The sequence below is a fragment of the Barbus barbus genome, assembly GCF_936440315.1.
Source record: "Barbus barbus genome assembly, chromosome: 27".
NCBI lineage: Eukaryota > Metazoa > Chordata > Actinopteri > Cypriniformes > Cyprinidae > Barbus > Barbus barbus.
This window is the reverse complement of record NC_136755.1, coordinates 17,245,491-17,272,414: the sequence shown is the minus strand read 5'-3', so window position 1 is coordinate 17,272,414 and position 26,924 is coordinate 17,245,491. Positions and strand designations below refer to the sequence as shown.

The 26,924-nt window shown below is 38.2% G+C and overlaps 3 protein-coding genes across 3 annotated transcripts; 1 reads left to right on the top strand and 2 right to left on the bottom strand.

Moving 5' to 3' along the window:
- Window positions 1-1,014: 1,014 nt before the first annotated feature.
- On the bottom strand, window positions 1,015-8,821 carry LOC306847442 (CD164 sialomucin-like 2 protein; the record flags this gene model as incomplete). The annotated part of the gene is made up of 6 exons (XM_079381396.1): window positions 1,015-1,030; window positions 1,199-1,349; window positions 2,287-2,316; window positions 2,403-2,480; window positions 8,039-8,143; window positions 8,746-8,821. The coding sequence occupies 6 exons, from the start codon at window positions 8,819-8,821 to the stop codon at window positions 1,015-1,017; spliced, it is 456 nt and encodes a 151-aa protein (XP_079237522.1).
- Window positions 8,822-13,254: 4,433 nt separating this feature from the next.
- Window positions 13,255-13,824, top strand: LOC306846958 (G-protein coupled receptor 12-like; the record flags this gene model as incomplete). Its single annotated transcript, XM_079380679.1, has 1 exon — window positions 13,255-13,824. One exon carries the CDS (start codon window positions 13,255-13,257, stop codon window positions 13,822-13,824), a length of 570 nt encoding a protein of 189 aa, XP_079236805.1.
- Window positions 13,825-17,367: 3,543 nt separating this feature from the next.
- On the bottom strand, window positions 17,368-26,749 carry LOC306847305 (actin-binding protein WASF2-like). The gene is made up of 9 exons (XM_079381182.1): window positions 26,611-26,749; window positions 25,277-25,435; window positions 25,063-25,197; window positions 23,904-24,057; window positions 22,021-22,138; window positions 21,783-21,907; window positions 20,282-20,449; window positions 19,735-20,192; window positions 17,368-18,293 (listed from the first exon to the last, which is right to left on the bottom strand). The coding sequence occupies exons 2-9, from the start codon at window positions 25,407-25,409 to the stop codon at window positions 18,136-18,138; spliced, it is 1,449 nt and encodes a 482-aa protein (XP_079237308.1). The 5' UTR covers window positions 25,410-25,435; window positions 26,611-26,749; the 3' UTR covers window positions 17,368-18,135.
- Window positions 26,750-26,924: the final 175 nt, after the last annotated feature.

Genomic DNA, 26,924 nt, shown 5'->3' with positions numbered 1-26,924 from the left:
CAGATAGCACTTAGAAGCTTTTGCATCTGAACTCTTCATGTGTTCTTTCTGAATGTGTGTGGATGGAGTGAATACATATGCATTGTGAATGTGTGGAATTTGTGTCTATGAATCCAACACAAGAGAATGAAAGAAGGAGCCCAATGTGAGGAATACAGATGCATGATAATTTGAAATTCAGACTGTCATATGGACTGTAAAAAATATATTTTACAGTGCATACCCCCCCCCCCCCCCCCCCCCCCAGAAAATGCACTATATTAAACCAATAACACTACTATGCAGTGAAAATTTAGAATTACAGGAAAAAACTGATGAAAATTATGCTGAAAGTTGATTAAAGAGAAAATAAATGAAGGACCGTTTAAGATACAGTCAAAAGCACAAAATATGTTAATTCTTGTATGTGGTTGATGCATCCTCCAGGCCCAGAGAGGTTTAGATAATTAAAAATGTTGTTCTACTGAGGGTTAACACTGTATAACATTCAGAGTCTAATTACTTTATTTCTTCATTTTTCATTCAATCTCAATGCTACATGAGTCCAGGTAACTACCTACAAAACATAACATTTAATAAAAACCAGATAAAAGGGCATGCAATTATTCAAAAAATTAAATAAAATAGTTCAACAATCTTTCAAATCAAAGTAACAAACAGAAACAGAGCCAAACCAGAGATTTAAATCCCCTTAAACAGATATGAACTCACTCCACAAGAGATAATCACATGCCCACACTCAATTGTGAATAATTCCCTAGTATATTTGTCATACCACATGTCTATATCATTCTTTGTTCACATTTGTCTCTTCTGTACACACAAAAATAGTTTTGTCATTCAAGAAATGGTGATTTAACCAAAGCAATTAACAGGCTAATGAAGCTTTAGGACAAGCAAAAAGAGAAAACAGTGTCTATAGACTTCTCCCCAATGTAACATCCATTCCTCTGAGTATATGCTTTTCTTTATGTTTTGTTCCATAATTTTCTCTCCCAGTCATGACTCATTTTCTCACTGAGGTTGATCACTGTAAGAGAAGGTGGCAAAACAATTACACAGTTAATGATCGACACATACAGAATGAATCCCTCTGCCTGTAAATGCCCTTGTTGTTCCTACATACTGCATTAAAACTTTAAAGACAAAATTAATCAAGAAAAAGCTCACATTCAGTTAATAAATGATTATTACTCACATAGTTTCATAAGAGCTGTCTTTCGTTTTGAGGAACCGGATGGCAAAAAAAGCCCCAGCCTGCAACACCAGTACTAAGATGATTCCTCCAATGAAGCTGGACAGGTCAAATGATGCTTGAGAGAAATCAGGGCCTGACCCAGGGGTTGTATCTATGATGAAAATGAGAATTCGGTAAACAACAACAACTGGTGTATCAGAATTTCCAATATGGTTATGTTTCCTTATTTTTATTTTTATTACACTATATTCATATTACTGTATTATGTATACTCATACTCAGTTACTCAAGTATTATGCATTTATACTCATAATTCTAGTTGTACTCATATTCCATTGATGTGATATATTTCCTTCATTTGACAGATAAAAGGTAGCTACATTTTGTCATGTTTAAGTGATGTTTGGACAGGATGTTGGAAACTTATTCTCTGCTAAAATATTTTATATGCAAGGATGTTTGCTAAACAACTTGTCTTCTATTTTCATGGTACTAGAAGTTCTTTTCCAAGAGCTGGTATTTGCAAGAAGATTGCTTAACTCCCCACTTTTGATCTTACTTCTATTTACTACATTTCATAGGTCATGTCAACATGACCTAGTCCTGAACTAAATTCATCTTAGGTAGGGAAAATATTTGACAACACGTAGATAATGGCATAATGGAAAATTTCACTTGACATTTTATCGATCAGACATAAACATTCCATAATGCTGTAAGAGGATGTAAGTCTCTAGTCTATATATTGCTCCCCAAATTGGCTTCTTTACCTTCTCTCTTATTGCATGTTCTGAAGATCTTCATCTCTTTTGCTCTTGAAGATTATTATGCTCAGTTTTTAGTCTTTTCTCTTAGAATTTTGGCAGAATATGTTCAGTCTGGATATTGCATTCATTTTTAAACTTTTCTTTTAATTTTTCATATTTTACATTTAATCATCTGTAATCTTAATCACTTGAATTTATGATAATTGATTTTAAGAAAATATAATTTCACAGAAAGATTTTGTCTGCCTGGATCTCTTTCAACCACATCAAAAACAAAAATAGGCATAATAGGATTTATACAGAGAAAATCAAATGCCTCACCTTTGCCACCACCATCAGTGGACCCACCATCTGCTGCAATAAGCAAACATACACATAAGCATACATACACACACACACACACACATTAATTTGCAAAGATGCACATTTTTGCTCACCTTGGCACATGCCGGTCTCATTGTAGACAGAGCAGCCCCCTAAGTCTTCAGAGTCAGACATGCATCTTGTGTCATTTCCTGAAAATGAAATATATAATACTGACATTCAGTCACTGTCAGATTTCAGCTTTAATTATAACACAGCTCTTTGGAACACTTGATTCTGATTGATCAATAGACCTTAGTAAGGAAGATGAAAGCAGACTGTGAAGAATAGACTTAAAGATCCTAGATCATGTCATTTTCATAATGACTTATGACTCAAAACTATTACTGACAGTTTTTTTCTTCAGAATAACATTTCGTTAGCTGAAGAAAAAAAAATGTAAACAATATTATGGTAAACAACAGTACAACCAAAGTCTTTGGTACAACCCATTGAACCATAGACTGTAAAACAAGATGGACGATGCGTCTCTGCTTCCTTCCACTATAGAAAAGTGAATTATTATTGGTCATGCAAGTATTGTATCTCCATATTAAAATCAATCCGTTTCAAGGTATCCATTGGCCAATAATGTGATTAAATGTTCCCAGTTAGCAGATGATACGGCAATTTTTCTAAAAGACCTAAAAGAATTAAAGATGGCTCTTGAATGTCTTCATGAATTCTATTTATTATCAGGGTTAGCTATAAATATGAAAAATTGTGAATTGTTTGCTTTAAAAGAAAGACCCAGTAATTTGTCTGAATTTTGTGGCATTCCAATAAAAGACTATATTACTTATTTAGGAATTACGGTATGCAAAGATCAAAAAGAAAGAATAAATCTTAATTATACCCCAATAATTAATCAAATATTTTTTTTTTTAAACATTTGGCTGATGAGAGACCTCTCTTTAAACGGGAGAGTTTTATTATCAAAATCTGAAGGATTATCCAGACTAGTTTATACCGCAATGGCTATAGATATTACAAAAAGTATCATTAATGAGATAAATAAATGAATATATAATTTTATTTGGAAAAATAAACATTATTTGAATACAAAATACTTTGTAATCCACTTAACCAAGGTGGGCTAAATGTACTTGATTTTGAAACATCTAACACTATTTTTTAAATTAAGTGGATACAAAATGATATCCGTTCAAAAGATAAGCTATGGTTTTACATCCCTAATATTATTTTTGAAAAAGTTGGTGGTATTGAATTTATTCTTAATTGTAATATTAATATTAGCAAGCTTCCCATATCATGGATGATTAGCCTATATACAAACACAATTTGTCCCCACACAAATGCTTAATTTGGAATAATAAATACATTACACACCAAAATAAATCTCTTTTTTTAGTTAATTGGTTTAGAAAAAATATTTAGTTGGTTTCACAACTTTTGAATAGTAGTAATGCTCATGTTCTTATACAGAATTTTTTGAAAAATTTTCATTTTATATACCTGTTAAGGAGTATATGATGGTAATTAATGCAATTCCTTCAGAAATTAGGAATTTATTAGGAAATGATATAGACAAAAAAATAATAAAAACAATAATTAGATTTCAGTTTTAAACTGGAAGTTATAAATATAAAAGAACAAAAATGTAATAATAATTATCTTAGAATGATTTGCCAAATTTCCAGTGTTCCTTTAGCCATTGGTTTTTGAAGATCACAATTTCAAGATCTCCAGACGTTTTTGTATCACAAATAAAATTAGAGAAGTATCATACAAGATTGTTATCCTGTAAAACAGGTAATTGCAAAGTTTTGTAAAGACATTGACTTGAAGTGTGTTTTCTGTAAAGAGGAAAAGGAGATTTATTTTTAAATATCATTTATTTTATGATTGTACTTATACAAAAATATTTTGGTGTGATTTTATTTTTTTAGTACTAATATTGATTTGCAATTCAAAGAAAAGGATGTTTTATTTTTTTATGAGTATACTGTTGATTTCAAAATATGGTATATTGTGAATTTACTCATCATATATGGAAAATTCTTTATTCACAAATGTAAATGGGAAGTGAAAATTTTTTTTTACTCATTTTAAAACAGAAATAAGTCACTACCTGTATACGTTAAAAGAAACAAGAACTAACAAAGCAAAAAACAAACAAACTGTAAATTACTTTGAAGCCTTAAATCTTTTTTTATTATTATTATTAGCTATTATTTGTAATTATTTGTGCTTGTTTACTGACATGTGATTTTCGTATTGCTTTTCCTATTTAATTTTCTTTATAGTATTTGTTTTGATTTAATTAAAATGTTATTGCCCTTGTATGTTCTATGTTCTTTGTTCTAAAATCTGCAACAACAAAAAAACAACAACAAAAAAACTATAGAAAAGTGAAGCCAAAACATCTCAGTATGGCCGCTGCCATCCTGAGTAAATGACGTCTTTGGAGCCAGAGTCGTGAGGTGGAGCCGCGGAATCAAACTCCCGCCCAAACTCTCGCAGACCCAATCAACCATAACAACACGCCCCATTTTTATAGCATCAAATTTCTAGCTAAAATCAAACTTATCACAAAAACGAACAATTGAACATATATCAGCGTGATAACATTAACAACTACTTTAAATGACCAAAACCTTATTTCGGGAAAATTGTATTGGAAGTGTAATTAATTTTTTTATTTTGACTTATGTCCCATTCGTTTACATGGAGAGGGCGGGGTTTATGACCTGTACTGCAGCCAGCCAGCAGGGGGCGATCAAAGAGCCCGCAGCTTCACTTTTCAGGACGTGTGAGGCATTGAATTGATAAACAGAGTTGTGATATGCACTCTTTTCTGCTTGTTAAAGGGTTAGTTCGCCCAAAAATAAAAATTCTGTCATTAATTACTCACCCTCATATCGTTCCAAACCTGTAAGACCTTTGTTCATTTTCAGAACACAAATTATTTTTGATGAAATCCGAGAGCTTTCTGCATTATGATTTCTGTGAAAAGAATGAAGAAATTATGGGACTGCATTATGTTCTGTAACATCTAGACAGACCAGGGACTTATGTGAGGATCCTGTTTGCGGACTTCAGCTCGGCCTTTAACACTATCATTCCAAACCTCCTCTTGCCCAAACTAACTCAGTTCTCTGTCCCCACTTCTGTCTGTCAGTGGATCACCAGACAGGCAGCAGCTAGTGAGGCTGGGAAAATTCTTATCCAGCACCCGTACAATCAGCATCGGTGCTCCTCAGGGCTGTGTTCTCTCCCCACTGCTCTTCTCCCTCTACACCAGGGGTGTCAAACTCAGTTCCTGGAGGACCGGAGCCCTGCAGAGTTTAGATGCAACCCTAATTAAACACACCTGATCCAGCTGATCAAGTCCTTCAGGCTTATTTGAAAACTACATGGTTTGTGTGTTGGAGCAGAGTTGGAAAAAAACTCCTCCAGGAACCTAGTTTGACACCCCTGCTCTGAACCAACGACTGCACATCTAAAGACACCTCTGTCAAGCTCTTGAAGTTTGCAGACGACACTACAGTCATCGGTCTCATCCAGGATGTCATCGAGTCTGCTTACAGACAGGAGGTTGAGTAGTTGGCTGTCTGGTGCCGTCTTTACAACCTGGAGCTCAACACGCTCAAAACAGTGGAGATTACCGTGGACTTAAGGAGAAACCACCCTGCTCTCCCCTCACTCACCATCATGAACAGCACTGTGGCTGCAGTGGAGTCATTCAGGTTCCTGGGCACCACCATCCCCCAGGATCTGAAGTGGGACATTCATATAGACTCCATTGTTAAAAAGGCCCAGCAGAGGTTGTACTTCCTTCGCCAGCTGAGGAAGTTCAACCTGCCACAGGAGCTGCTGAAACAGTTCTACTCCGCCATCACTGAATCCGTCCTCTGCACTTCAATAACTGTCTGGTTCAGCTCAGCTACCAAATCTGACCTCAGAAGACTACGGAGGGTAGTCCGGACTGCTGAGCGAATCATTGGTACAACCCTCCCCAGACACCAAGAACTGTACTTATCCAGAGTGAGCAAAAGAGCTGGTAAAATCACTCTGGACCGCATTGCTTTCCTCTGCTTGTAAACAAGGCACAGTGCATGACTCAGCAGCACCACACAACAATGGAGGAGGACTGTTCTGGGAGAGAAGAAATTGTTGAATAAAGTTGTTATTTTTATTTATTTATTGTGCTCAAAAAGGATTCTTGTAGCTTCATAAAATAATCGTTGAATCATTGATGTCATATGGACCATTTTAATGAAGTCCTTACTACGTCCTTTTCATTTTTGGGTGAACTATCCTTTTAAATATAACGTTCTGGATTAGTTGTAGAGGTTTGATAGAACTGGTCTTACTTTTAAAGTAAGCGCAGGAGAAGCCATGTTTAATTTTAATATGCGAAACCTCCGTTGTCAGAAGCTTCTGGTTATTTTATCTATACAAAACAGTTCACTATGCTGTTACTTCTTGTCATTTGACTTTAATTTACATTATTAACGTAATCGTTAACACACTGGTTTGTTGAACAACTAATTTGACCATTTACTGCACTTGTTTCAAATGAAGGCAACTGGCACCATCTTGCATCTCTCAGAATGGGCTCCATATATTTAGAAGCCATCTAATAGGTGAAAAAAAAAAAAACAATATGTAAAGAGCAGTATGTCAGAGTATTCATAAGTGAAGTGACATACTGCCAAGTATGGTGACCCATACTCGGAATTTGTGCTCTGCATTTAACCCATCCAACGTGCACACACACACAGCAGTGAACACACACACAGCAGTGAACACACACACACACACCGTGAACACACACCCGGAGCAGTGGGCAGCCATTTATGCTGCGGCGCCCGGGGAGCAGTTGGGGGTTCGGTGCCTTGCTCAAGGGTATTGAGGGTGGAGAGATCGCTGTACATTCACTCCCCCCACCTACAATCCCTGCCGGCCCGAGACTCGAACCCCCCAACCTTTGGATTACGAGTCCGACTCTCTAACCATTAGGCCACGACTTCCCCATCGTGACCTAATGTAATCGAAGTAAGCGAAAAGTTCTCGGATGACCTTCTATTTCTAGCGAGATTCTCAAGTGCCACAGGAGAGAGGATTTGTTAATGGAAGTGAAGCAACACAACAAGTAGGTCACATGAAAACATGATGAATTTAGTATTTCCGGATTACAATCATATAACATTTTATCAACTTAAATCAATATTTCAAGTCATGTATTTGTTTATTTGACAAGTAGTCGAGTAGAAAGCGCTATAATGTCATTCAGTTTCTGTGTTCTAAACCTGTTGTTTATTTTAGAGTGTAAAGCAGAGTGAGCATAGACAGCATGTAAACCTAGTTGTATTTTAGATATGGGTCTAAAAGACAGAGAGACTGGGTTACAGAGTTGGTTGCCTTGGCAACAGAGCATGAATAGACTAAAAGATGATGCTTCTTGTTGAACATCTCTCTCTCTTCATGTCTCCTCACACTTATTTCCAGGAGGGTATATAATGGTGTTGAATTATTTACAAAGACTGATGTCTGTGTGGACGGCAGCTGTAACTGCGCGTGTGCCTATCTTTGAATAATTCACCGGGTTGTTCCTGAGATGGCTCTCTGTGGCTAGGATCACATGTCCTTCAGTGGGATCCTCTGTACGTGTGTGTGCGCACAAAAAACAGAGACATTGCACAGGAGAATTCATTTAACTCATATTCGACATGTATTTCTTTACCGTCATTACAACTTTGCCACACACATCGTGTCAGGTTGAGGGCCGGGTCTCCGCTGATGCAGCCATTACACGAGTCAAACTGAGAACACTCCCCAGTGGGTGGCTCTGTAAGGAACATCAAGAGATAAAAGATGTAAGCTTATATTCTCACCTAACACTCACATATGTTTTAGAGAAAAAGCTAGAAATCTTATCAAATAAATTATACATAAATCACATTGTAGAAGCGAGAGGAATGCTTTTCTGAATTGAAATCGATGAGTAAGTGTTGTTCAGCAGCACTCAAATGCAACAGAACAAAACAGACTTAAACTGGACTTAAACTGGATCTGTCACAACTAATACACCCGTCTAATAACTAATACTGTCTTTTTTCCTCAGACTTGACAAATTTGATTCTTAAACGATGCTTTAATACAAGAACTGATTTATCAAAACTCACAGATTTGACATAGATTAGATTGATGTTTAAAAGTTTTAAAATATCTGAAATTTATTTTTATGATCTTAAATCATTAAATATAATGATTAAAATTGCATTAAAGAAAAGTTGCAATTGAATATAATGGCTGCGAGCCTGCGAGACATCAGAGCAAGATAGTCCAGTAGTCAATGTATTTTAGATTTGAAGATTGTAAAAATGTTAGCTAAAAAACTATTAGCTAATCAGCATTGATATAGAAGATCATTATTGTATTGACACTTACCTGAGGTTTGTGAATTGGTTATAATAACCTGCGTTAGCAGTACAATCCCACAGAGTGTGGCCCACACACACCTCATCCTCAAAAAATCGTCAATAATCCCGCCTGTAATAAACACATGCACAAAGTTCCTCATTTCGAACTGGAAACCTTGACTTAAATGATCAACAAAGCAACAGCTTAACCTATAAGTAAAACACTATCTGAATCAGTCTAACAATCTTAACTTTTTCTAGTCAGACTTACGATGCGAAACGCTGACCCGAGTAACACAACTAAAGTTTGATATAAGCACTAGACACCAAGTGAAAGACTTGATGAACTGAGAAACACAAACAACTTTACCTCAGCTCAGAAAGTGTAAAACTAAAAACTTAAAAGTGTAGGAGTGATAAATGTGCCTGTGCCTGTCAAGTGAACATCCAGTCCTAAATGTCTGTGTCCTCCAGACAAAAGGTCGTCGTGAACTGTGAGGAGCATGTGGTGTGTGTGTGTGTGTGTGTGTGTGTTGACGTCATGCCCTCTGATTCAGCGAGACTGGAAGGTGTGTAATGTGAGACAGGTAACATGGCAACCAAATGGCAAATGACCATGTCTTGATATCCACACCACTGAAGATATTCTGCCTTTTCACAAGCAGGCTGCAGAAATTTGTCCCATCTCATTCCCAAAAGATGCAGGTCTCCTGCACCATACCAGACCATTATAAACAGTCCAACATAAATTAATAAAATACATTTTGGTTGTACCCAAAATGCGTTTTGAAATTTGAAATACATTTTCTTGTCCCCCTCAAGTACGTTTTGTAATATATTTTGGCATTTGAAGGTTTAAACAAAATCTGTGCTTTGTACAACATAATTATTGTACATTTGGAATATATTTTAGCCAAGAAAAACAAACAGAAGAGGGCCAGAGCAAGAGAGCCAGAGTTTGACATAGTTACATAACAAGTTCTCTTTTCTCTATATCCCTCAATTCCTCTGCATCCTCACATCTGCTTCTGGATGCTCTGTTTTTAATTGTAATTAAAAGTCACAGCATAATAAACTAAGCAGAGGAGGCGATGATATATATGTAGGTACGGGAATGCATGCTTGTGTAGGAGGAAGCAGTCACCACTATCACTGCTACATCTGGGGATCAATGCAAATCAGTTCAGCATTTGTTTTTACAATAAATTCAGTGCCTACCTTTTGTTCAATTAAAACCCACCCCTAACCCACACCATCACTCCTTAAACTGTTTTGTAATGTCTCACGACACACAGAGAGATCAATAGGTAGTGCCAAGCCGTGTGAATACAGAGAGAGTGGGCGTCCTCCTCTAGGGAGAACTAGGTGCAGAGAGATATAGCCGCGCATGCGCTCTGCAGATATTAGGTAACTGCGAGAAATTCCGCAGTATACCCCCCACCACACGCGCACACAGACTTCCTGCCAAAAAGGAGCTCAAGGAGATACAACGGTGGAAGGATAAACAGTGCCTGTGCTCTTATTTCTAAACATCCTTTTCAAATGATTCTCTCATTGACATAAGCTTACAGAATCAAACATACTGAACCTCAGAAATGAGCTTATGCTGTAGGCTATATTTGATTGGTGGGGACACATGAAGTGCATCAGGCCAATAATGAATTATTGTATAACACACAATGGAGATTGTTACAAAAAAGATTTGTACAGACTAGCAGGGATGGATAAAATAACACAAATCCTGGAAAGCTGCATTTAGAAACATGTAAGACGGTGTAATTACCTTAAGGAGGTTGTTCAAATTGATCCTTAAAATTGAGTCTTGTTGGTGTACACTAATGTATTTGATTTGTTGATTGAGTGATTTCATATAATATATAGGCCTAATCCTGTTAATTTAATTGTATTATTATTATTAGATTATCTTTTACCAACAAGCCCCCAGTTTAGTCAATCATAGAGTCCTTAAATATGTATTGTTCAATAAATTGTTCAGCATCTTCAATTGACACTTACAGATACTCTCCCCGAACACAGAAAGCTTAAGGGGGTATTGTTTATAAGATTCCCCAGCTGGTGACCACCGGAAGCGCATGTCCTTTTATAGAGAACAGGAGAGTTCCCCAGTATTTTAGCGCTCGCCCACGCGCCGAATCTGCCGGGAAGCGCCATAATCTCCATCATCTGCGGGGAAATTATGTCATAGTTATAACAATCACCCGAATAGTAGCATTTAAATAAAAAATATATTAGGCAGAAGAGTTCCTTGTTTGCGATATTTTAGCTCTGTCACTTATACAAGGTTATAGATGAACATGTGGGATTTTATGAAATTAATAATCGTAGAGTTGTGCCACGTACCCCAATAGTGCGGCACAATTTGGGTCACAATCAACGAAGCGAGCACGTTTTTCAGCACCATGGACAGCAGTGACTCACTCTCACTTTCCCTCTCAGTCACACATGATCACACGCTTGAGGCCAGCTTTTTCTGTTCTGATATAAGTTTACTAGTTAAATGTTTATCGTCGGTGATTTTTATGAAGGCCCAGTGCATTTTGGTCCACGCACCATGCTTTAACAAGGCAGATTGATTACACTTCGTCCTCTCTCCCGCCGTCGCAGTGGGCGGGGTGAAAGAATGCGGTATTTTTATGAATGAAATTACGACAGAGGCTGGTGTCCCTGAGAGTCTCCTGATTGGTCGACCGGGGCAGAATCGCCCCTCATCATCGTAACTGACGTCAGAGGGGAATCGGTGAAGGTATAGCCTAGGTCGCAGCAGCACACCGGAGCTGAGTGTTATGCAGAAGCGATCGAAAGAGCGAATACAGCGGAGCTACGAAGGAACCTCGCGTTGCAAGAAGAACAAGATATCGTTTTCTCAAGGACTGGATTTGCTCGCGCCGGTGTTGTGCCGAATTCTGCACCCTGCCAAATTATGCACCCCCTAGTATTGGTAGGTTTAAGAGTAGGTGTGGGGTAGGGTTTAGGATTGGGGTGGGGTTGCGATTAGGCAATCAGGCAGCGACTTCAACTAAGGGGTGCATAATCTGGCAGGGGTGCAGAATTCGGCACAACACCGGGATGCACTGGCAGCTCGAGCTCAGATTTCAGCACGCGCTCCAAGAGACCTTCAGCTGGATGGTGGCGTGAAGAATTGTCCGCTTTGCAACCTTCTACAGCTTCCGTAAGTCTGTTTTATGCATCTTTATATATTCTCTGACTCTTGATGAATTCAAGATGACTAGCTTTGCTGTCAGAAATTCGCTATATTTAGGACAAATATTTAAGACATTAAGGGATGGTGTTATTGGTGCGCGTATGGGCTGCTGTGTTTTACATAACCTTGTATGATGTATCAGTCTGCTTGAGGAGCACTCAAATCTGTTTTGAACTTCAAAACGGTGATTCCCAGCCAGGCGCACGTTTAACCCTGCAGGATCCAGGAGATACCTATAATCTGCTTATAATATTTAATGATTTAATTTGCTTATAAACCTACTGAAATTATGATTTGTGTGTAATTGTTGCAAGTTTATTTGAATTCATATTAATGATAATGCCACATGAATACTGTAATGTGAGTTAAACACATTTCAGTTCTGGATAATGATAATAATAGGTGGCAAATAAATGTTAGCTTAAAGTTCAAAATTAGCCTTTCAGTGAACAATGGCTAAAGAAAAAAATGTTTTACCTACACATTACCTATACCACATGACATTAAAACAGTAAAATAATGCAATATGAAGTTAATAAACAACATGAAATGTAACCTTCAACAACCCAATATGTATATAACTAATATACAGATAGAAAAAAACAAGAACAAATATTAACATTTTGTTGTATTATATTAATATTGAAATTGATGAGTAATATATTTTACTGTGACAGCAAAGTCATTTAGAATTTTAGGAAAACAAAGCAGCAGCTGTTTTCAACATTGATAATAGTAAGAAATGCTTCTTGAGCAGCAAATTAGAATGGTTTCTGAAGGATCATTCATGTGACATGGAAGACTGGAGTAATGATTGCTGAAAATTCATCTTTGCATCACAGGAATAAATTACATTTTAAAATACATTAACAGAAAACGGTTAATTGAAATTGTAATATTTCACAATATTACTGTGCTGTTGAGCATAAGAGACTTCTCTCAAAAACATGAAAAAAATCTAACCAACCCCAAACCTATTATATCATATTACGTAACAGGTTTTCATACATACATATAATTAAATATTCTTTTTACATTAAAATTGTAATGTAATCTAAATCAAACATGCAATATGCATTTGAGACAGATTAATAAAGTGTTCTATTAGCTTTTGCCCTTGCCAGCATCTCCGGTAGCACAGACTAGGAATGTCAGATTGAATAAGATGTTGTTAACTGCAGTTCATCTTACTCTGCATGTCATTATGAGGCCAGGCCTTGGAGTGGAGCGCAGGAGCTCTAGCGCTCAGCAGAATACGTGACAGTCACCGTGCTGTGGATTGCGTGACTAAATCTGTCTCCCTCTCCCACAGCAATGGCCCTGAACGACTCTGAAGTGGGCTTAGAAGTCATCTTGGCGATGAACCAACTGCTGGAGCTCACCCTTTCCCACGTCACCCCTAAACCCCTGGAGGCCACAATGATGACTCCATGGGATGTGGCCCTGTGCGTATCAGGAGCCCTGATTTGCTGTCAAAATGCAATCGTCGTGGCCACCATCTTCTCCTCACCATCTCTGCGGGCACCTATGTTCCTACTAATTGGCAGCTTGGCCGGGGTGGACTTCCTGGCAGGGGTGGGACTGCTTTTGCACTCGTCAGTGCATTCAGAAGCTCTAGAGCTGGGCAGCGTGGGTCTGTTAGTGAGCGTGCTCAGTGTGTCCGTGTTCTCGCTGTTGGGAATCACCCTGGACCGGTTCCTCTCGCTACATCGCAGCTGGACTCTTGCCGGTCTTCAAGGTGCCCTGCCTGCCATGGGCTGGAATTGCTTGCATGATGGAGAATCCTGCAGCGTTCTTCGCCCTTTGACCCGAGTCGTCCTTCGTCACTCACACCAAATCGCCCTCCAGAGACACATGCTCCTGTCTGCGCGCACACACACGTGAAGTCTTTTATTATGAAGGGAAAACAAAATCCAAACCCACATAGCCCTGTGTGAAAAAGCGCTTGCCCCCTAAACCTAATAACTAGTTGGGCCACCCTTAGCAGCAACAACTGCAATCAAGCGTTTGCGATAACTTGCAATGAGTCTGTTACAGCGCAGTGGAGGAATTTTGGCCCACTCATCTTGGCAGAATTGTTGTAATTCAGCCACATTGGAGGGTTTTCGAGCATGAACCGCCTTTTTAAGGTCATGCCACAGCATCTCAATAGGATTCAGGTCAGGACTTTGACTAGGCCACTCCAAAGTCTTTTTGTTTTTCTTCAGCCATTCAGAGGTGGATTTGCTGGTGTGTTTTGGATCATTGTCCTGCTGCAGAACCCAAGTTCGCTTCAGCTTGAGGTCACGAACAGATGGCCAGACATTGTTCTTCAGGATTTTTTGGTAGACAGCTGAATTCATGGTTCCATTTATCACAGCAAGTCTTCCAGGTCCTGAAGCAGCAAAACAGCCCCAGACCGTCACACTACCACCACCATATTTTACTGTTGGTATGATGTTCTTTTTCTGAAATGCTGTGTTACTTTTACGCCAGATGTAACACGCACCTTCCAAAAAGTTCAACGTTTGTCTCGTCAGTCCACAGAGTATTTTCCCAAAAGTCTTGGGGATCATCAAGATGTTTTCTGGCAAAACTGAAACAAGCCTTTATGTTCTTTTTGCTCAGTAGCAGTTTTCGTCTTGGAACTCTGCCATGCAGGCCATTTTTGCCCACTCTCTTTCTTATGGTGGAGTCGTGAACACTGACCTTAACTGAGGCAGGTGAGGCCTGCAGTTCTTTAGATGTTGTTGTGGGGTCTTTTGTGACCTCTTGGATGAGTTGTCGCTGCGCTCTTGGGGTAATTTTGGTCGGCCGGCCACTCCTGGGAAGGTTCACCACTGTTCCATGTTTTCGCCATTTGTGGATAATGGCTCTCACTGTGGTTCGCTGGAGTCCCAAAGCTTTAGAAATGGCTTTATAACCTTTTCCAGACTGATAGATCTCAATTACTTTCTTTCTCATTTGTTCCTGAATTTCTTTGGATCTCAACATGATGTGTAGCTTTTGAGGATCTTTTGGGCTACTTCACTTTGTCAGGCAGGTCCTATTTAAGTGATTTCTTGATTGCGAACAGGTGTGGCAGTAATCAGGCCTGGGTGTGGCTAGAGAAACTGAACTCAGGTGTGATAAACCACAGTTATGTTTCATTCCCTTCATAAAAAAAACCCCTTCATTTAAAAACCACATGTTGTGTTTACTTGTGTTATCTTTGATTAATATTTAAATTTGTTTGATGATCTGAAACATAACATTAAAGTGTGACAAACATGCAAAAAAATCAGGAAGGGGGCCAACACTTTTTCACACCACTATATATATATATATATATATATATATATATATATACACAGTTACACACACACACATACACACACACATGCATACATTTATATAACTATATACAAGTGCATCTCAAAAAACTTGAATATCGTGAAAAAGTAATTTTTTGGTAACATTTCAAAGTGAAACTTTCATATTTTATAGATTCATTACATGTAAAGTAAAACATTTCAAAATATTTTTTTGTTTTAATTTTGATAATTACAGCTTACAGCTCATGAAAGTCAAAATTCCAGTATCTCAAAATATTAGAATATATCCTAAGATCAATAAAAAAAAGGATTTGCAAAACAGAAAGGTTCAAGTTCTTTAAAGTATGTTCATTTATGCACTCAATACTTGGTCGGGGCTCCTTTAGCACAAATTCCAGCATCAGTGAGGTGTGGCATAGAAGCGATCAGTCTGTGGCACTGCTGAGGCACTATTGAGCCTTCAGCTCGTCTGGATTGTTGGATCAACTGTTTCTCATCTTTCTCTTGAAAATATCCCATAGATTCCATATGGGGTTCAGGTCAGGCATGTTGGCTGGCCAATCAAGCACAGTGATATCATGGTCAGCAAAAATGCTCCAAAATCCCCTGGTAGACGGCTGCATTGACTTTGGACTTGATAAAACACAATGGACCAACACCAGCAGACGTCACAGCACCCCAAATCATCACTGTCTTCAGAAACTTCACACTGGACTTCAAGCAGCTTTGATTCTGTGCCTCTCCAGTCTTCTTCCAGACTCCAGACCTTGATTTCCAAATTAAATGCAAAATTTACTTTTATCTGAAAAGAGGACTTTTTCTCCTTAGGTAAGATGCTTCTGACGATGTTTCTGTTTCAGAAGTGGCTTGGTAGCCCTTTTCCTGAAGATGTCTGAGCGTGGTGACCCTTGATGCACTGACTTCAGCTTCAGTTCACTCCTTGTGAAGCTCTCCCAAGTGTTTGAAATGGCTTTGCTTGACAGTATTCTCAAGCTTGTGGTCATCCCTGTTGCTTGTGCACCTTTTCCTACCCAATTTCTTCCAGTCAACTTTGCATTTAATATGCTTTGATACAGCACTCTGTGAACTGCCACACCTTTCAGCAATGACCCGGTCACTCAATGATTGTCTTCTGGATCATTGCCAAGTTAGCAGTCTTCCCCATTATTGTGGTTTCAAAGAACAAGAGATACCCGGAATTTATACTGTATGGATGGTCATTTATTGAAACTCAAATGTAAATATTGTAAAATTTTGAGATACTGGATTTTTGACTTTCATGAGCTGTGAGCTCTAATCATCAAAATTAAAACAAAAACACTTTTGAAATGTTTTACATTACATGTAACGAATCTAGAAAATATGAAAGTTTCACTTTTTGAAATGTTACCAAAAAAAACTTTTTCATGATATTCAAATTTTTTGCGATGCACCTGTATATATATATATATATATATATATATATAACTAACTAGTAATAGTTTTATTACAATAAAACTTTAACAGTATCTCAAAGATACTCAAATAACACTGCTATGAATATCTAGAACTAAGTTACTGTTGTAACCAACAGTAAAAATCAACCTATACCTATTTATTGTGCAGCAGATATTTTTTACTAAATTGCAAGGTTGTGTTGCCGAGGACGACACTTTAGGCCCGCTCACACCAAGATTGATAAATATAACAATATCAGTGCATCACACGAAACAACATATAAAGTTCTGTTATTAATGAGTGTGCAGTTTTGAGCTCTTTAAAGCCAGCAGATTCTGATAGTTCCTCTGTCATTATCGTTATAAGTGTAGTGTGGGCTTACAGATTCTCAATGAATTAGAACAATTTTTATTAGAATGTTACAGTTTTCGCCAACATAAAATCATTGAGATGATCCAAAAACAAAATCCTATTTAGGGGCTGGCCTGTTGCATAATTCATTTCTCAACCTATTCATGAAGCTCAAGACCACCTGTGTGGACTGAATGTTTACCCCAACCTAAGCAGCATAATAAGCATGCAGCTGTGCAGTTTGAAGTCTTTAAAAGCCCCTGCACATGCAAGCTCAAACACGTAGAAAAAAAGTTCAGCTATGCACACAACACTGGTATAAAACATCTGTAACTGCAGCCAGACACAGTATTATAGATTTTATTTCAGTTGCTGATAGAAAAAAAATTCATAATTATTACCCACATATATAAAATAAAACACTCACTTTTCTTTGATTTCAAAATCTTGCATAATTTCTAAAACTTTGGCATTAAAACAACAGGCATTATGAAGCAGGCACTTGGGCTAAAAAAAAACTACTGGTAGTACTGTGAGGCTGACACCAACATCATTCAGTCAGACCTGAGGGCTGAAAACAGCACAGACACAGCCAGATGCCATTTAAACAGACTTTTGGTCATGACCGTGAATACGTACTGCAATGAAATACAAGGTAATTTCATCCTACTAGACGCAAGAACTATCATAGACACAAAACATCTTACTACTTTAAATATCTGCATTATAAAGTGTGTCTGGTCTTGGCGGTAAGGAAGGCTTTAGTTGATTAGTTAATACAGAGTAATGTTAAATCAGGTGGGATTTTAACAGAAATGATACTGATGCATCAAGAGGAAAATATGGAAGTACACACACACCAGTCTCGGTTTACCTTTGGCCACATTATACAGAGGCACAGGCGCTCTGAAAAAGGAGAAGGCTTATAAACTAAATAATTCACTCTCTCGTTTATATTAGACTCAACCCTCTGGACACACACACAATGTTTGGCCCTCTTCCCCTTATTTGCTTTTGGCCTCACTGCAGGTAAACAGGTAATATGAGAAGTGTGAGGTCTAGAAGGAATGATCTTAATGTAATCGCACAGGTGATGAAAAGCGGGGTGACAGCTTTAGTCAGACCACTCATCATCATCAAATTCGGATGAATCATCCTCAGAGTCGCTGCACTCCACGGCAATGCGGCGGGACAGGATGGCTGCGACATCGTTGCCATTGTGATCTCTTTTCTCCTGCTCTCGCTGTTCCTCCACTTTACGCAGGTTAAATCCTACACGCACAGACACAATTACAGCAAGCTCAGAGACATTTTAATAAACATTTCATATTCCCAGTATGTAGAAATGATCTGAAAGCCTAGTTAACTTGTGGTTTTAACATCTGTTTCAGGTAAGACAAGTGTTCAGTAAGACCTCTTTAAACACATGGTACACACTACTGTTCAAAAATAAGATTTTAAAATACTTCTATTCTGCAAGAATGCATTACGTTGATCAAAAGTGAGAAAGACATTAGAAATGTTACACATGCTAATCTTGTAAACTAAATCAAAAGAATCCTAAAAAAACATGAATGATTGATGAATGATGACAGAATGATTTCTGATGGATCATGTGACTCTGAAGGTTGAAGTAATGGCTACTGAAAATTCAGCTTTGTCATCACAGGAATGAATTACATATTAAACTATATACAAATAGAAAACAGTTATTCTATGTTGTAACAATCTCGCAATATAGCTGTTTTTACTGTATTTTTGATCAAATAAACACAGGCTTGGTGAGTGTAAGAGACTTTCAAAAATATGAAAAAAAATCTAACAAACACCAAACAAAAGTTTGAATGGTTGCATATACAGGCATCTTAAGTGCATCGCAATAACCTCCAGTGGTAAGATTTTGCTAACCTGAAATAAACCGGAAATTCTCTTTCCAACTTGTTTAAAGCTATTTTTTAGCACAATAACCAGACAGGTGAGTAGGCAGCAATTCACTTCAGTCAATGACACATTAGCATTTACACTACAAATGTGATGGGGGCACACGCGTTTATGACCTCTGTATGCTGTTTAAACGTAATCCTGAAATGTTGCGGATCCCATTAGCACCTAAATTTAGCTCTGACCACTTGAGATCAGATCACATGAAACATGTTAATTTCAGGTGTAAACAAGTCAGTAAATTTACAGTCAGCATGTTTACATGCACAGTTATAATCAAGCATTGGCAGGTTTTTGCTTAGTCGAATTATAGTCTGTCTATCCAAGTATACGTGACGCAAAGTGCAATCAAATATTTGAAAGATGAAATACCCAGTGTGCATTCTTTTTGAAATATGCACGCAATGTTTAATGTGTACATGCTAGACGAAGTCAAGCTACAATCACATTATCTAGGTCTGTTAGTCCAACTTCACAAAAAAAAATTCAGGCAGACTAAAAAGTGCAGTCACCTTAGCGAAAAAAAAGGTTCACTGTTCAATATCAATAGCGTAAAGATGTATAAAACACTTTCAATCCAAGCAGCTGTCTTGATGGTCTGCACATGAGTGAAAACTTTTTTTGTCCTCACACATGCGCATATTCCTATTGGAATGACTGGATTTCCCCCACAAAATTTAACTTAGCAGTGGTAAATGTGATTATGTTATAATTGTTTAATCTGACTGAATCAAACTTTTAAAGTGTTTGTGAATGTATGTAGTTATGTTACCTTGCCGGATAGCTGCAAGAAGGTCACTGCGAGGATCGGCCTCGTCTGGAACAGGCTGGGCTTTGGGTGCGGCGGGAGCAGAGACTCCTCCTGAGGGAGGTGGGGCTGGAGCAGATGGTGGAGGAGGACCTGGAGGAGGAGGAGGGGGAGGAGGAGGAGGTGGTCCCCCCATCATGGGTGGCGGTGGGGGAGCTGGACTACAGGCATCCATGGGTGGCGGAGGTGGGATGGAAACAGCATTGCTGGAGAATGGAGGAGGAGGAGAGGGGGGTGAATCAAAACCTAGAGGTGGCGGAGGTGGGATCATGCCACTGGGAGGTGGAGGTGGTGGCGGTGCCAGAGGAGGAGCCACAGTTGGACGGCCTGGAGAAGACATCGCTGGTGGAGCTGGAGGAGGATGACTGGGGCTTAAAAGACTGCCACGCTTCGGAGGAGGACCACCAGATCCATCATTATACCTGCAAGAGGATGAATGCTTGTCAGCTCAGAGAAGTCTCTGAACTTGATACTCAACAAGAGAAATGGCAGGCTATTTTAAGACACTCACGGCATGTCTGGAGGTGGTGGTGGTGGGAAGTCCTCTTGCATTGGAGGTGGGAGAGGAGAGCTGGGATCATAGCTGTAGGAGTTAGTGCTTTGGTCCAAATAGCCATCAGAGTGATTAAAACCATCATCACCAGAGCCAATACTGCCGTTCAACACTTCTGAAGAGTTGCTGTTAGAAACGCATGAATAGTAGTATTAAACATGGATTTCAATATGCTGCCCCATGCTATTTTTATTAGCACTGGATTTTTATTGACCGATTTCACAAGCCAATTCTATTCAGAAGCTTTTGAGCCGATTTAATATAAATTTGGACAGGTAGAGTACATGGTACTTAAATAAAATCTCTCTCAACTAAAGCTGTAACCTAAACAGGGAATCCTGTCAGTTGGTATATTACCATAATACTATTAAAAGGTTTGAATTAACAAAAGAGTCCATATATGTATATATTTATTTTTGTATCAACATTAAAAAATATAAACTTGAATATAAACATTTAAATTGCACAAGGCATTTTTAATTGAATAAATAATAATGTTTCTATTTCAACTTGTTGAATATATGAATGGTGGTATTTAAATTATTCATTTGAGTTTAAATAACACTTACATCTTTAGTAAAAAAAAAAAATATATTGAATTATAATAATAATCTGGTATAGTGCATGTATTTACCAAATGCTCCTCCCTAGAGTTTTTTTTTTATAGCTAACTAACAAGCTATGGATGCTGAATGGCTTCACTGAGGTAAATGATGCATTATGTGACATGCTGTTCTTTCCATGGTTGAAATAACCGATTGAGTGATTGCTTGAAACATGATATATTTCAGTAAGTTGTACTGATTCTAGCTAACTAGTAAAGAGGAAGAAATGATCGGTTCACTGCCGCTTGAACTGAAGCGCTATAGTGATCAGTCACGCCACACAAAAGAGCATCAAAATGACATTTCACAAGATCACGCGTACATAAAATAAACAGAGTAAAGGTTATGCGTATTTGGCGTGCTGTCTGAAGAGAGGGCTCTGAGCTCTGAATTTTGGCCCGAACCCAGAGTACCCCCCACAGGTTAGAATAGGAATAGTTGAAAGTGCAGAGATGGGGTGGTGAAGGGAAGCTGGAAAACTCCCAGAAGCAAGTCTCCTGTGTGTATATATACACCTTATCTTGTTAATTGGGTTGATTACTGATCGTGCTCCTCTCGTGTTAATTAGGTTAATCATCTGAACGTGCGCCTCCTGAACTTTGTTAGTAAAACAACATTTGTGGCTTGAATTGGCTATAAAATTGATAGAATTTGAAAGCTTGGACTTTGCTATAAATTAAGTCACAAATCTTATTGCAGTTATTGGATGGAAGATATGCTTCAAATAATGTTTACTTCAACCATAAACTGAAAAGAACAGACTAAAAAAACAGATTCTTGGGATTTAAGAATCAATACTGGTTTATTAAAATTAAGTTAAAAAATATAGTCTGTCTGGAACTAATTTTTATTACCCCAGGGTATCGTGCTTGGGCATCACAAACTCCTCCCCCATTTTCCGGCGTTCCCATTCATCTTTACGGGTTTTGATCTTTCTAGGGTTCAAGTTCCTTCGGTTAAGGTTGTCATCTTTCTTCTTCTGCTCTCAATAAACACAGAAATAAGCACAGTTACAGAAGCCCATGCATTTTGGATGGTATTTTGAAGTGTTGCTGTACATGTGTACACATGCTTCATACTCTTATGTCCCACCTTATGTTTGCGTCTCTCTTTCATAATGTCTTTGGTATCTTGAAGCATTTTCTCTTTCCAGAGGTCAAAGAAATAAGACGGATCAGTGTAGAACTTCAGAGCCTCCTTACCATCATCCCTGGAAAACAGAAAACACTTTAACCATCTTATACTGAAACAAAATAACCATATTCTGAAGCAATACAATTAATATATTGTGATAAATATAAAGAGTTTTCCCATGCCTACAGTCATGGCCAAAAATATCGGCACCCTTGTAAAATATGATAAAAGTAGGCTGTGAAAATGAATCTGCATTGTTAATCCTTTTTATCTTTTATTTTAAAAATTCACAAAAATCTAACCTTTCATTGGATAATAAGAATTTAAAATGGGGGGGGGGGTATCATTATGAAATAAATGTTTTTCTCAAATACACGTTGGACAATTATTGGCACCCCTAGAAATTCTTATGAGTAAATTATCTCTGAAGTATATTCCCATTCATATTCACAATTTTGAGCACTCCAGGGTGATTATGAACATGAAATCATCCAGACATGGCTTCCTGTTTCACAGAAATATAAATAGGAGGGAAAACAAAGCCCAAATTCCCTTAATCATCCATCACAATGAGAAAAACCAAAGAATATATTTCTGATGTGCAGCAAAAGATAATTGAGCTTCACAAATTAAAGAAGTGGCTTTAAGAAAAGAGCTAGAGCGATACAAATTCCCATTTCCACCATCAGGGCAATAATTTAGAATTTCCAATCAACATAAAACGTTACGAAACTGCCTGGAAGAGGACGTGTGTCTATATCGTCCTAATGCACAGTGAGGAGGAGAGTTTGAGTGGCTAAAGACTCTCTAAGGACCACAGATGGAGAATTGCAGAAAATAGTTCAGTCTCGGGGTCAGAAAACCTTAAAAAAAAAAAAATTGTCAAACAGCACCTACAACACCACATGCTGTTTGAGAGGGTTTCAAGAAAAATTATCCTAGCTCATCCAAAAACAAACCCCAGCATATTCAGTTATCAGACACGACTGGAACTTCAAATGGGACTGGCTTCTATGGTCAGATGAAACTAAAAAAATGAGCTTTTTAGCAGCAAACACTCAAGATGGGTTTGGTGAACACAGGGATAAAAAGTACCCCATGTGTACGATGAAATATACTGCTGTATTTTTGATGTTGTGGGCCTATATTTCTGCTGGAGGTCCTGGACATCTTGTTTAGACACATGACATCATGGATTCTATCAAATACCAACAGATAAAAAAATCAACAAGTGACTGACTCTGTTAGAAATCTTATAATGGACCATGTTTGGATCTTCCAACCGTACAATAATCCAAACACAAACCTCAAAAACAACACAAAAATGGGTCACTGAGCACAAAACCAAGCTTCTGCTGGCCATTCCAGTCCTCTGAACTGAACCCTGTAGAAAATGAGTGAGGTGAACTGAAGAGAAGAAGCACCCACATTGAGCTGGGAATCTAAAGGGTCTGGAGTGATTCTGGATGAAGGAATGGTCTCTGATTTCTTGTTAGGTGTTCTCTAACCTCATCAGGCATTATAGGAGAAAATTTACAGCTGTTAAACTGGCAAATGGAGGTTTCAAAAAGTATTGAATAAAAGGGTGCCGTTAATTGTGGCCAGTGTGTATTAGAGAAAAACATTTATTTCATAATAATATTTCTCCCCCATTTTAAATTCTTATTATCCAAAGAAAGGTTAGATTTTTGTGAATTTTTTAAATATAAGATCAAAAGGATTAATGATGCAGATTAATTTTCACAGCCTACTTTGGTCATATTTACCAAGGGTGCCAATATTTTTGGCCATGACTGTATATATGGTCAGTACATGGAGGTCAGATGTGATGGTGTGTTTACCTGTAACAGCTCAGATTGTTGAGGGGGGGTGGCTTGTTGCAGGTCAGATAGGTCTCTTGGATAGGCTGCGGTAGTGACACCCTAATGAAGAGCTGCTGATCCTGAATGGAACTGGAGTGGAAGGCTTTGCGGCTGGTAATGGCCTGAAGAGAAACTGGAACGAAAAAGCAAAAATAGGAGGAAGTAAAAAGAAAGGAAAAAAGACAGATAATGACATTTGGAATTAGTTCATATTTTGCATCATTGCTTCAAAAACCACAAATTAAGGCTTTGTTCACACCGCACACAGATCTGATATTTATGGCTACTGCCATTTTGCAAGTGGTTATATCAAATCTGTTTTGCCATAGTAATGACTATGACGCCAAGAGATAAAGGGGAGTAGATGGGGAAAACCACTAATTTTGCCTCTGCTCTTGACATGTTGCTTATTGAACTCATCAAGTGTGTCAGAAACATTAATGTACTATTTATACAGTAAATGAATACAGAGAATGCCATATGAGCAAACAGGAGTGAATTCAGATACAGATATAGACACGCTACTGTGCTTTGAGCATGTTACAGTGACAGGTACGAAAAAGCACTTGAAATCTGATCTGACGGTTGACAACAAAAAGCATTTCAAAAAGAGATTTTTCTTGAAGAAAAGGTGTTACACACTTCTAGAAAATAAACTTAAAAGTCATTGGTTAAAAACAAGTAACATTACAGCCATCCTTAGGGCCGTCATTAGACCACTCATGACAGCTTGACTCTTTTTAAACGTTTTTGAAAAATCGTTTTTTAAATCAGATTCTAACCACAAATAGATGTGGTTTGGATTGGGATTATAAAAAATAAAAAAAAGTCATGTGTTTTTTTGTCATTGTAAAATCAATTAAAAACAGAGTTAGAGATGCATAAAAAGTAAATGAGAAGAAAATTAAATAAGAAATATAAAATATTAATAATGCAAATGAGCTAAGGCAAATACAAAATAAAACAACATGCAGTAATAATGTTCAAAACTGAATCAAAACTCAGCATTAACTATTCTGTTTTCTGTACAAACCAGTGTGGTCCAAATAAAATTGTAATAAACCAAAGCAAATTTTGACTAATATTGTACATATTTATGATGAAAAAAGTTGGTTGGGTATAACCCAATGTCTCTTACCTTCCTCTTCTTTAGGGTCCAGCTGGGTGACTTTGACCTGCAGCTTGTCCACTCTCTCTCCCAGCGTGTTGACCCGTTCGGCAAACGAGCTGGCCTGGACAAACAGTTCGCCGAACACATCTTCTGCATACTTGCCTATGATTAAATGACAGCTTAAAAGCAGCAACACACAACAGATTTACTTCAGTATACATGTCATTACACAAACACTTACTAAGTGATCCAAGCTGACGAATGATGTTGGCAAGTGTGATGTTGGTCACACACTCCAGTTCACTCTTGATCGTATTTGGCAGTGACTGGCGACAGAGGTGCCTTGGTTCGATGTTTCGCGTCACCAAAGGCATGATGGGAGCTTATCTGTCACCTTCCCCTTTCAGACAAAAACAACAAAAAAAGAAGAAAAGAATTGAATGCATTAAAAATCCTGTTATTAGCTGGGGAGGCAGAATCTATAAAATGGGCTGGTGCTTCCCCCACCCACATTCACATTACACTTATTCAACACAACCAGACTCACAGCCTTGTGTCCAAAGCAGAACCAAAACTGCTGCGGTGTTTCTTCTGCCAAAACGCAACTTTCTCTAATTTCTGCAGTTAACACCAACAAGCAACAACCCTTTAACACTTCTTGTCCTCTGGCTTTTTATATACATTTTATTTTAAAAGGTGTTTTAACTGTGGTTATTAAAGTGAAGTGCAGTGACATACTGCCAAGTATGGTGACCCATACTCGGAATTTGTGCTCTGCATTTAACCCATCCAACGTGCACACACACAGCAGTGAACACACACCCGGAGCAGTGGGCAGCCATTTATGCTGCGGCGCCCGGGGAGCAGTTGGGGGTTCGGTGCCTTGCTCAAGGGCACCTCAGTCGTGGTATTGAGGGTGGAGAGAGTGCTGGACATTCACTCCCCCCACCTACAATCCCTGTCGGCCCGAGACTCGAACCCACAACCTTTGGATTACGAGTCCGACTCTAACCATTAGGCCACGACTTCCCAACTGACCCATTTACAAACAACTAATCATATCCTTTCACCATGTTATGACTACATATATATATATATATATATGTTAAATATACAAATAGGAATAATTTTACACATCTGAATCCAATTTTAATATATTTTTTATATATATTTTTTATATAAATTCAGAAAAAATGCCTGTGCATAAAGGAATTTTTTGCCTGTGCATAAAGGAATTTTTTTTCACCCATCAGACTTCCTATATTGGGAGGGAGTGGAGGCTCTAGTCCACAACATACCAACCTAACTTTGTCACAAGATAAGATCAAATCAAAGTTGTTCCCAGTAAACTGATTTCCAGTTCAAAAGTTAAAGCTATCAAATTGACATAGGGTTATTTGTCACGACTGTTTAAAATACTTCAAAAACTAGTAGCTGAGGCCTAAACTCTCTCAGGCGTCTGTGCATAGCAGGAAGTGTTAGCATTAGCTGCCTAACATTACATACTGTCAACTCGCCAACACAACTGCGACTCTTTAATACTTTAGGCACATATAAAGTACTTCTCAGTCTTACCTGAATATATGTGGAATTGGCCTTGGATGCCGACGTATTTTGGTTTTTCAACTACCTTAGCAATACCATTCCCTGAGTTTAATTTTCTAAGCCGACAAAATGTCTACAAGTACTGTAACAAGAGCTGAATGGCAGCGATAGCTCAGTCCCGCATTTGGTAACTTTTGATTGGACGGTGCGTGTTAATCCAAAGATACTATTGGCTGATGCGTCCGTCAATCACAGAAAAGGGGTGGATATGGAAACTGGAATCTTGAAAGCGCAACTCCACCCTAGCGGCATGAAAACATCTGTTCGCAGTTTCTACACGGAGG

Excerpts from the sequence above, each read along its gene's own strand:
- LOC306847305 (XM_079381182.1), bottom strand. The coding sequence starts at position 25,409 with ATGCCTTTGGTGACGCGAAACATCGAACCAAGGCACCTCTGTCGCCAG. Across the intron at positions 25,198-25,276 it reads TCGTCAGCTTGGATCACTTA|GCAAGTATGCAGAAGATGTG; the intron begins GTAAGTGTTTGT and ends ATTTAATCATAG. Across the intron at positions 24,058-25,062 it reads GGACCCTAAAGAAGAGGAAG|TTTCTCTTCAGGCCATTACC; the intron begins GTAAGAGACATT and ends TTTTCGTTCCAG.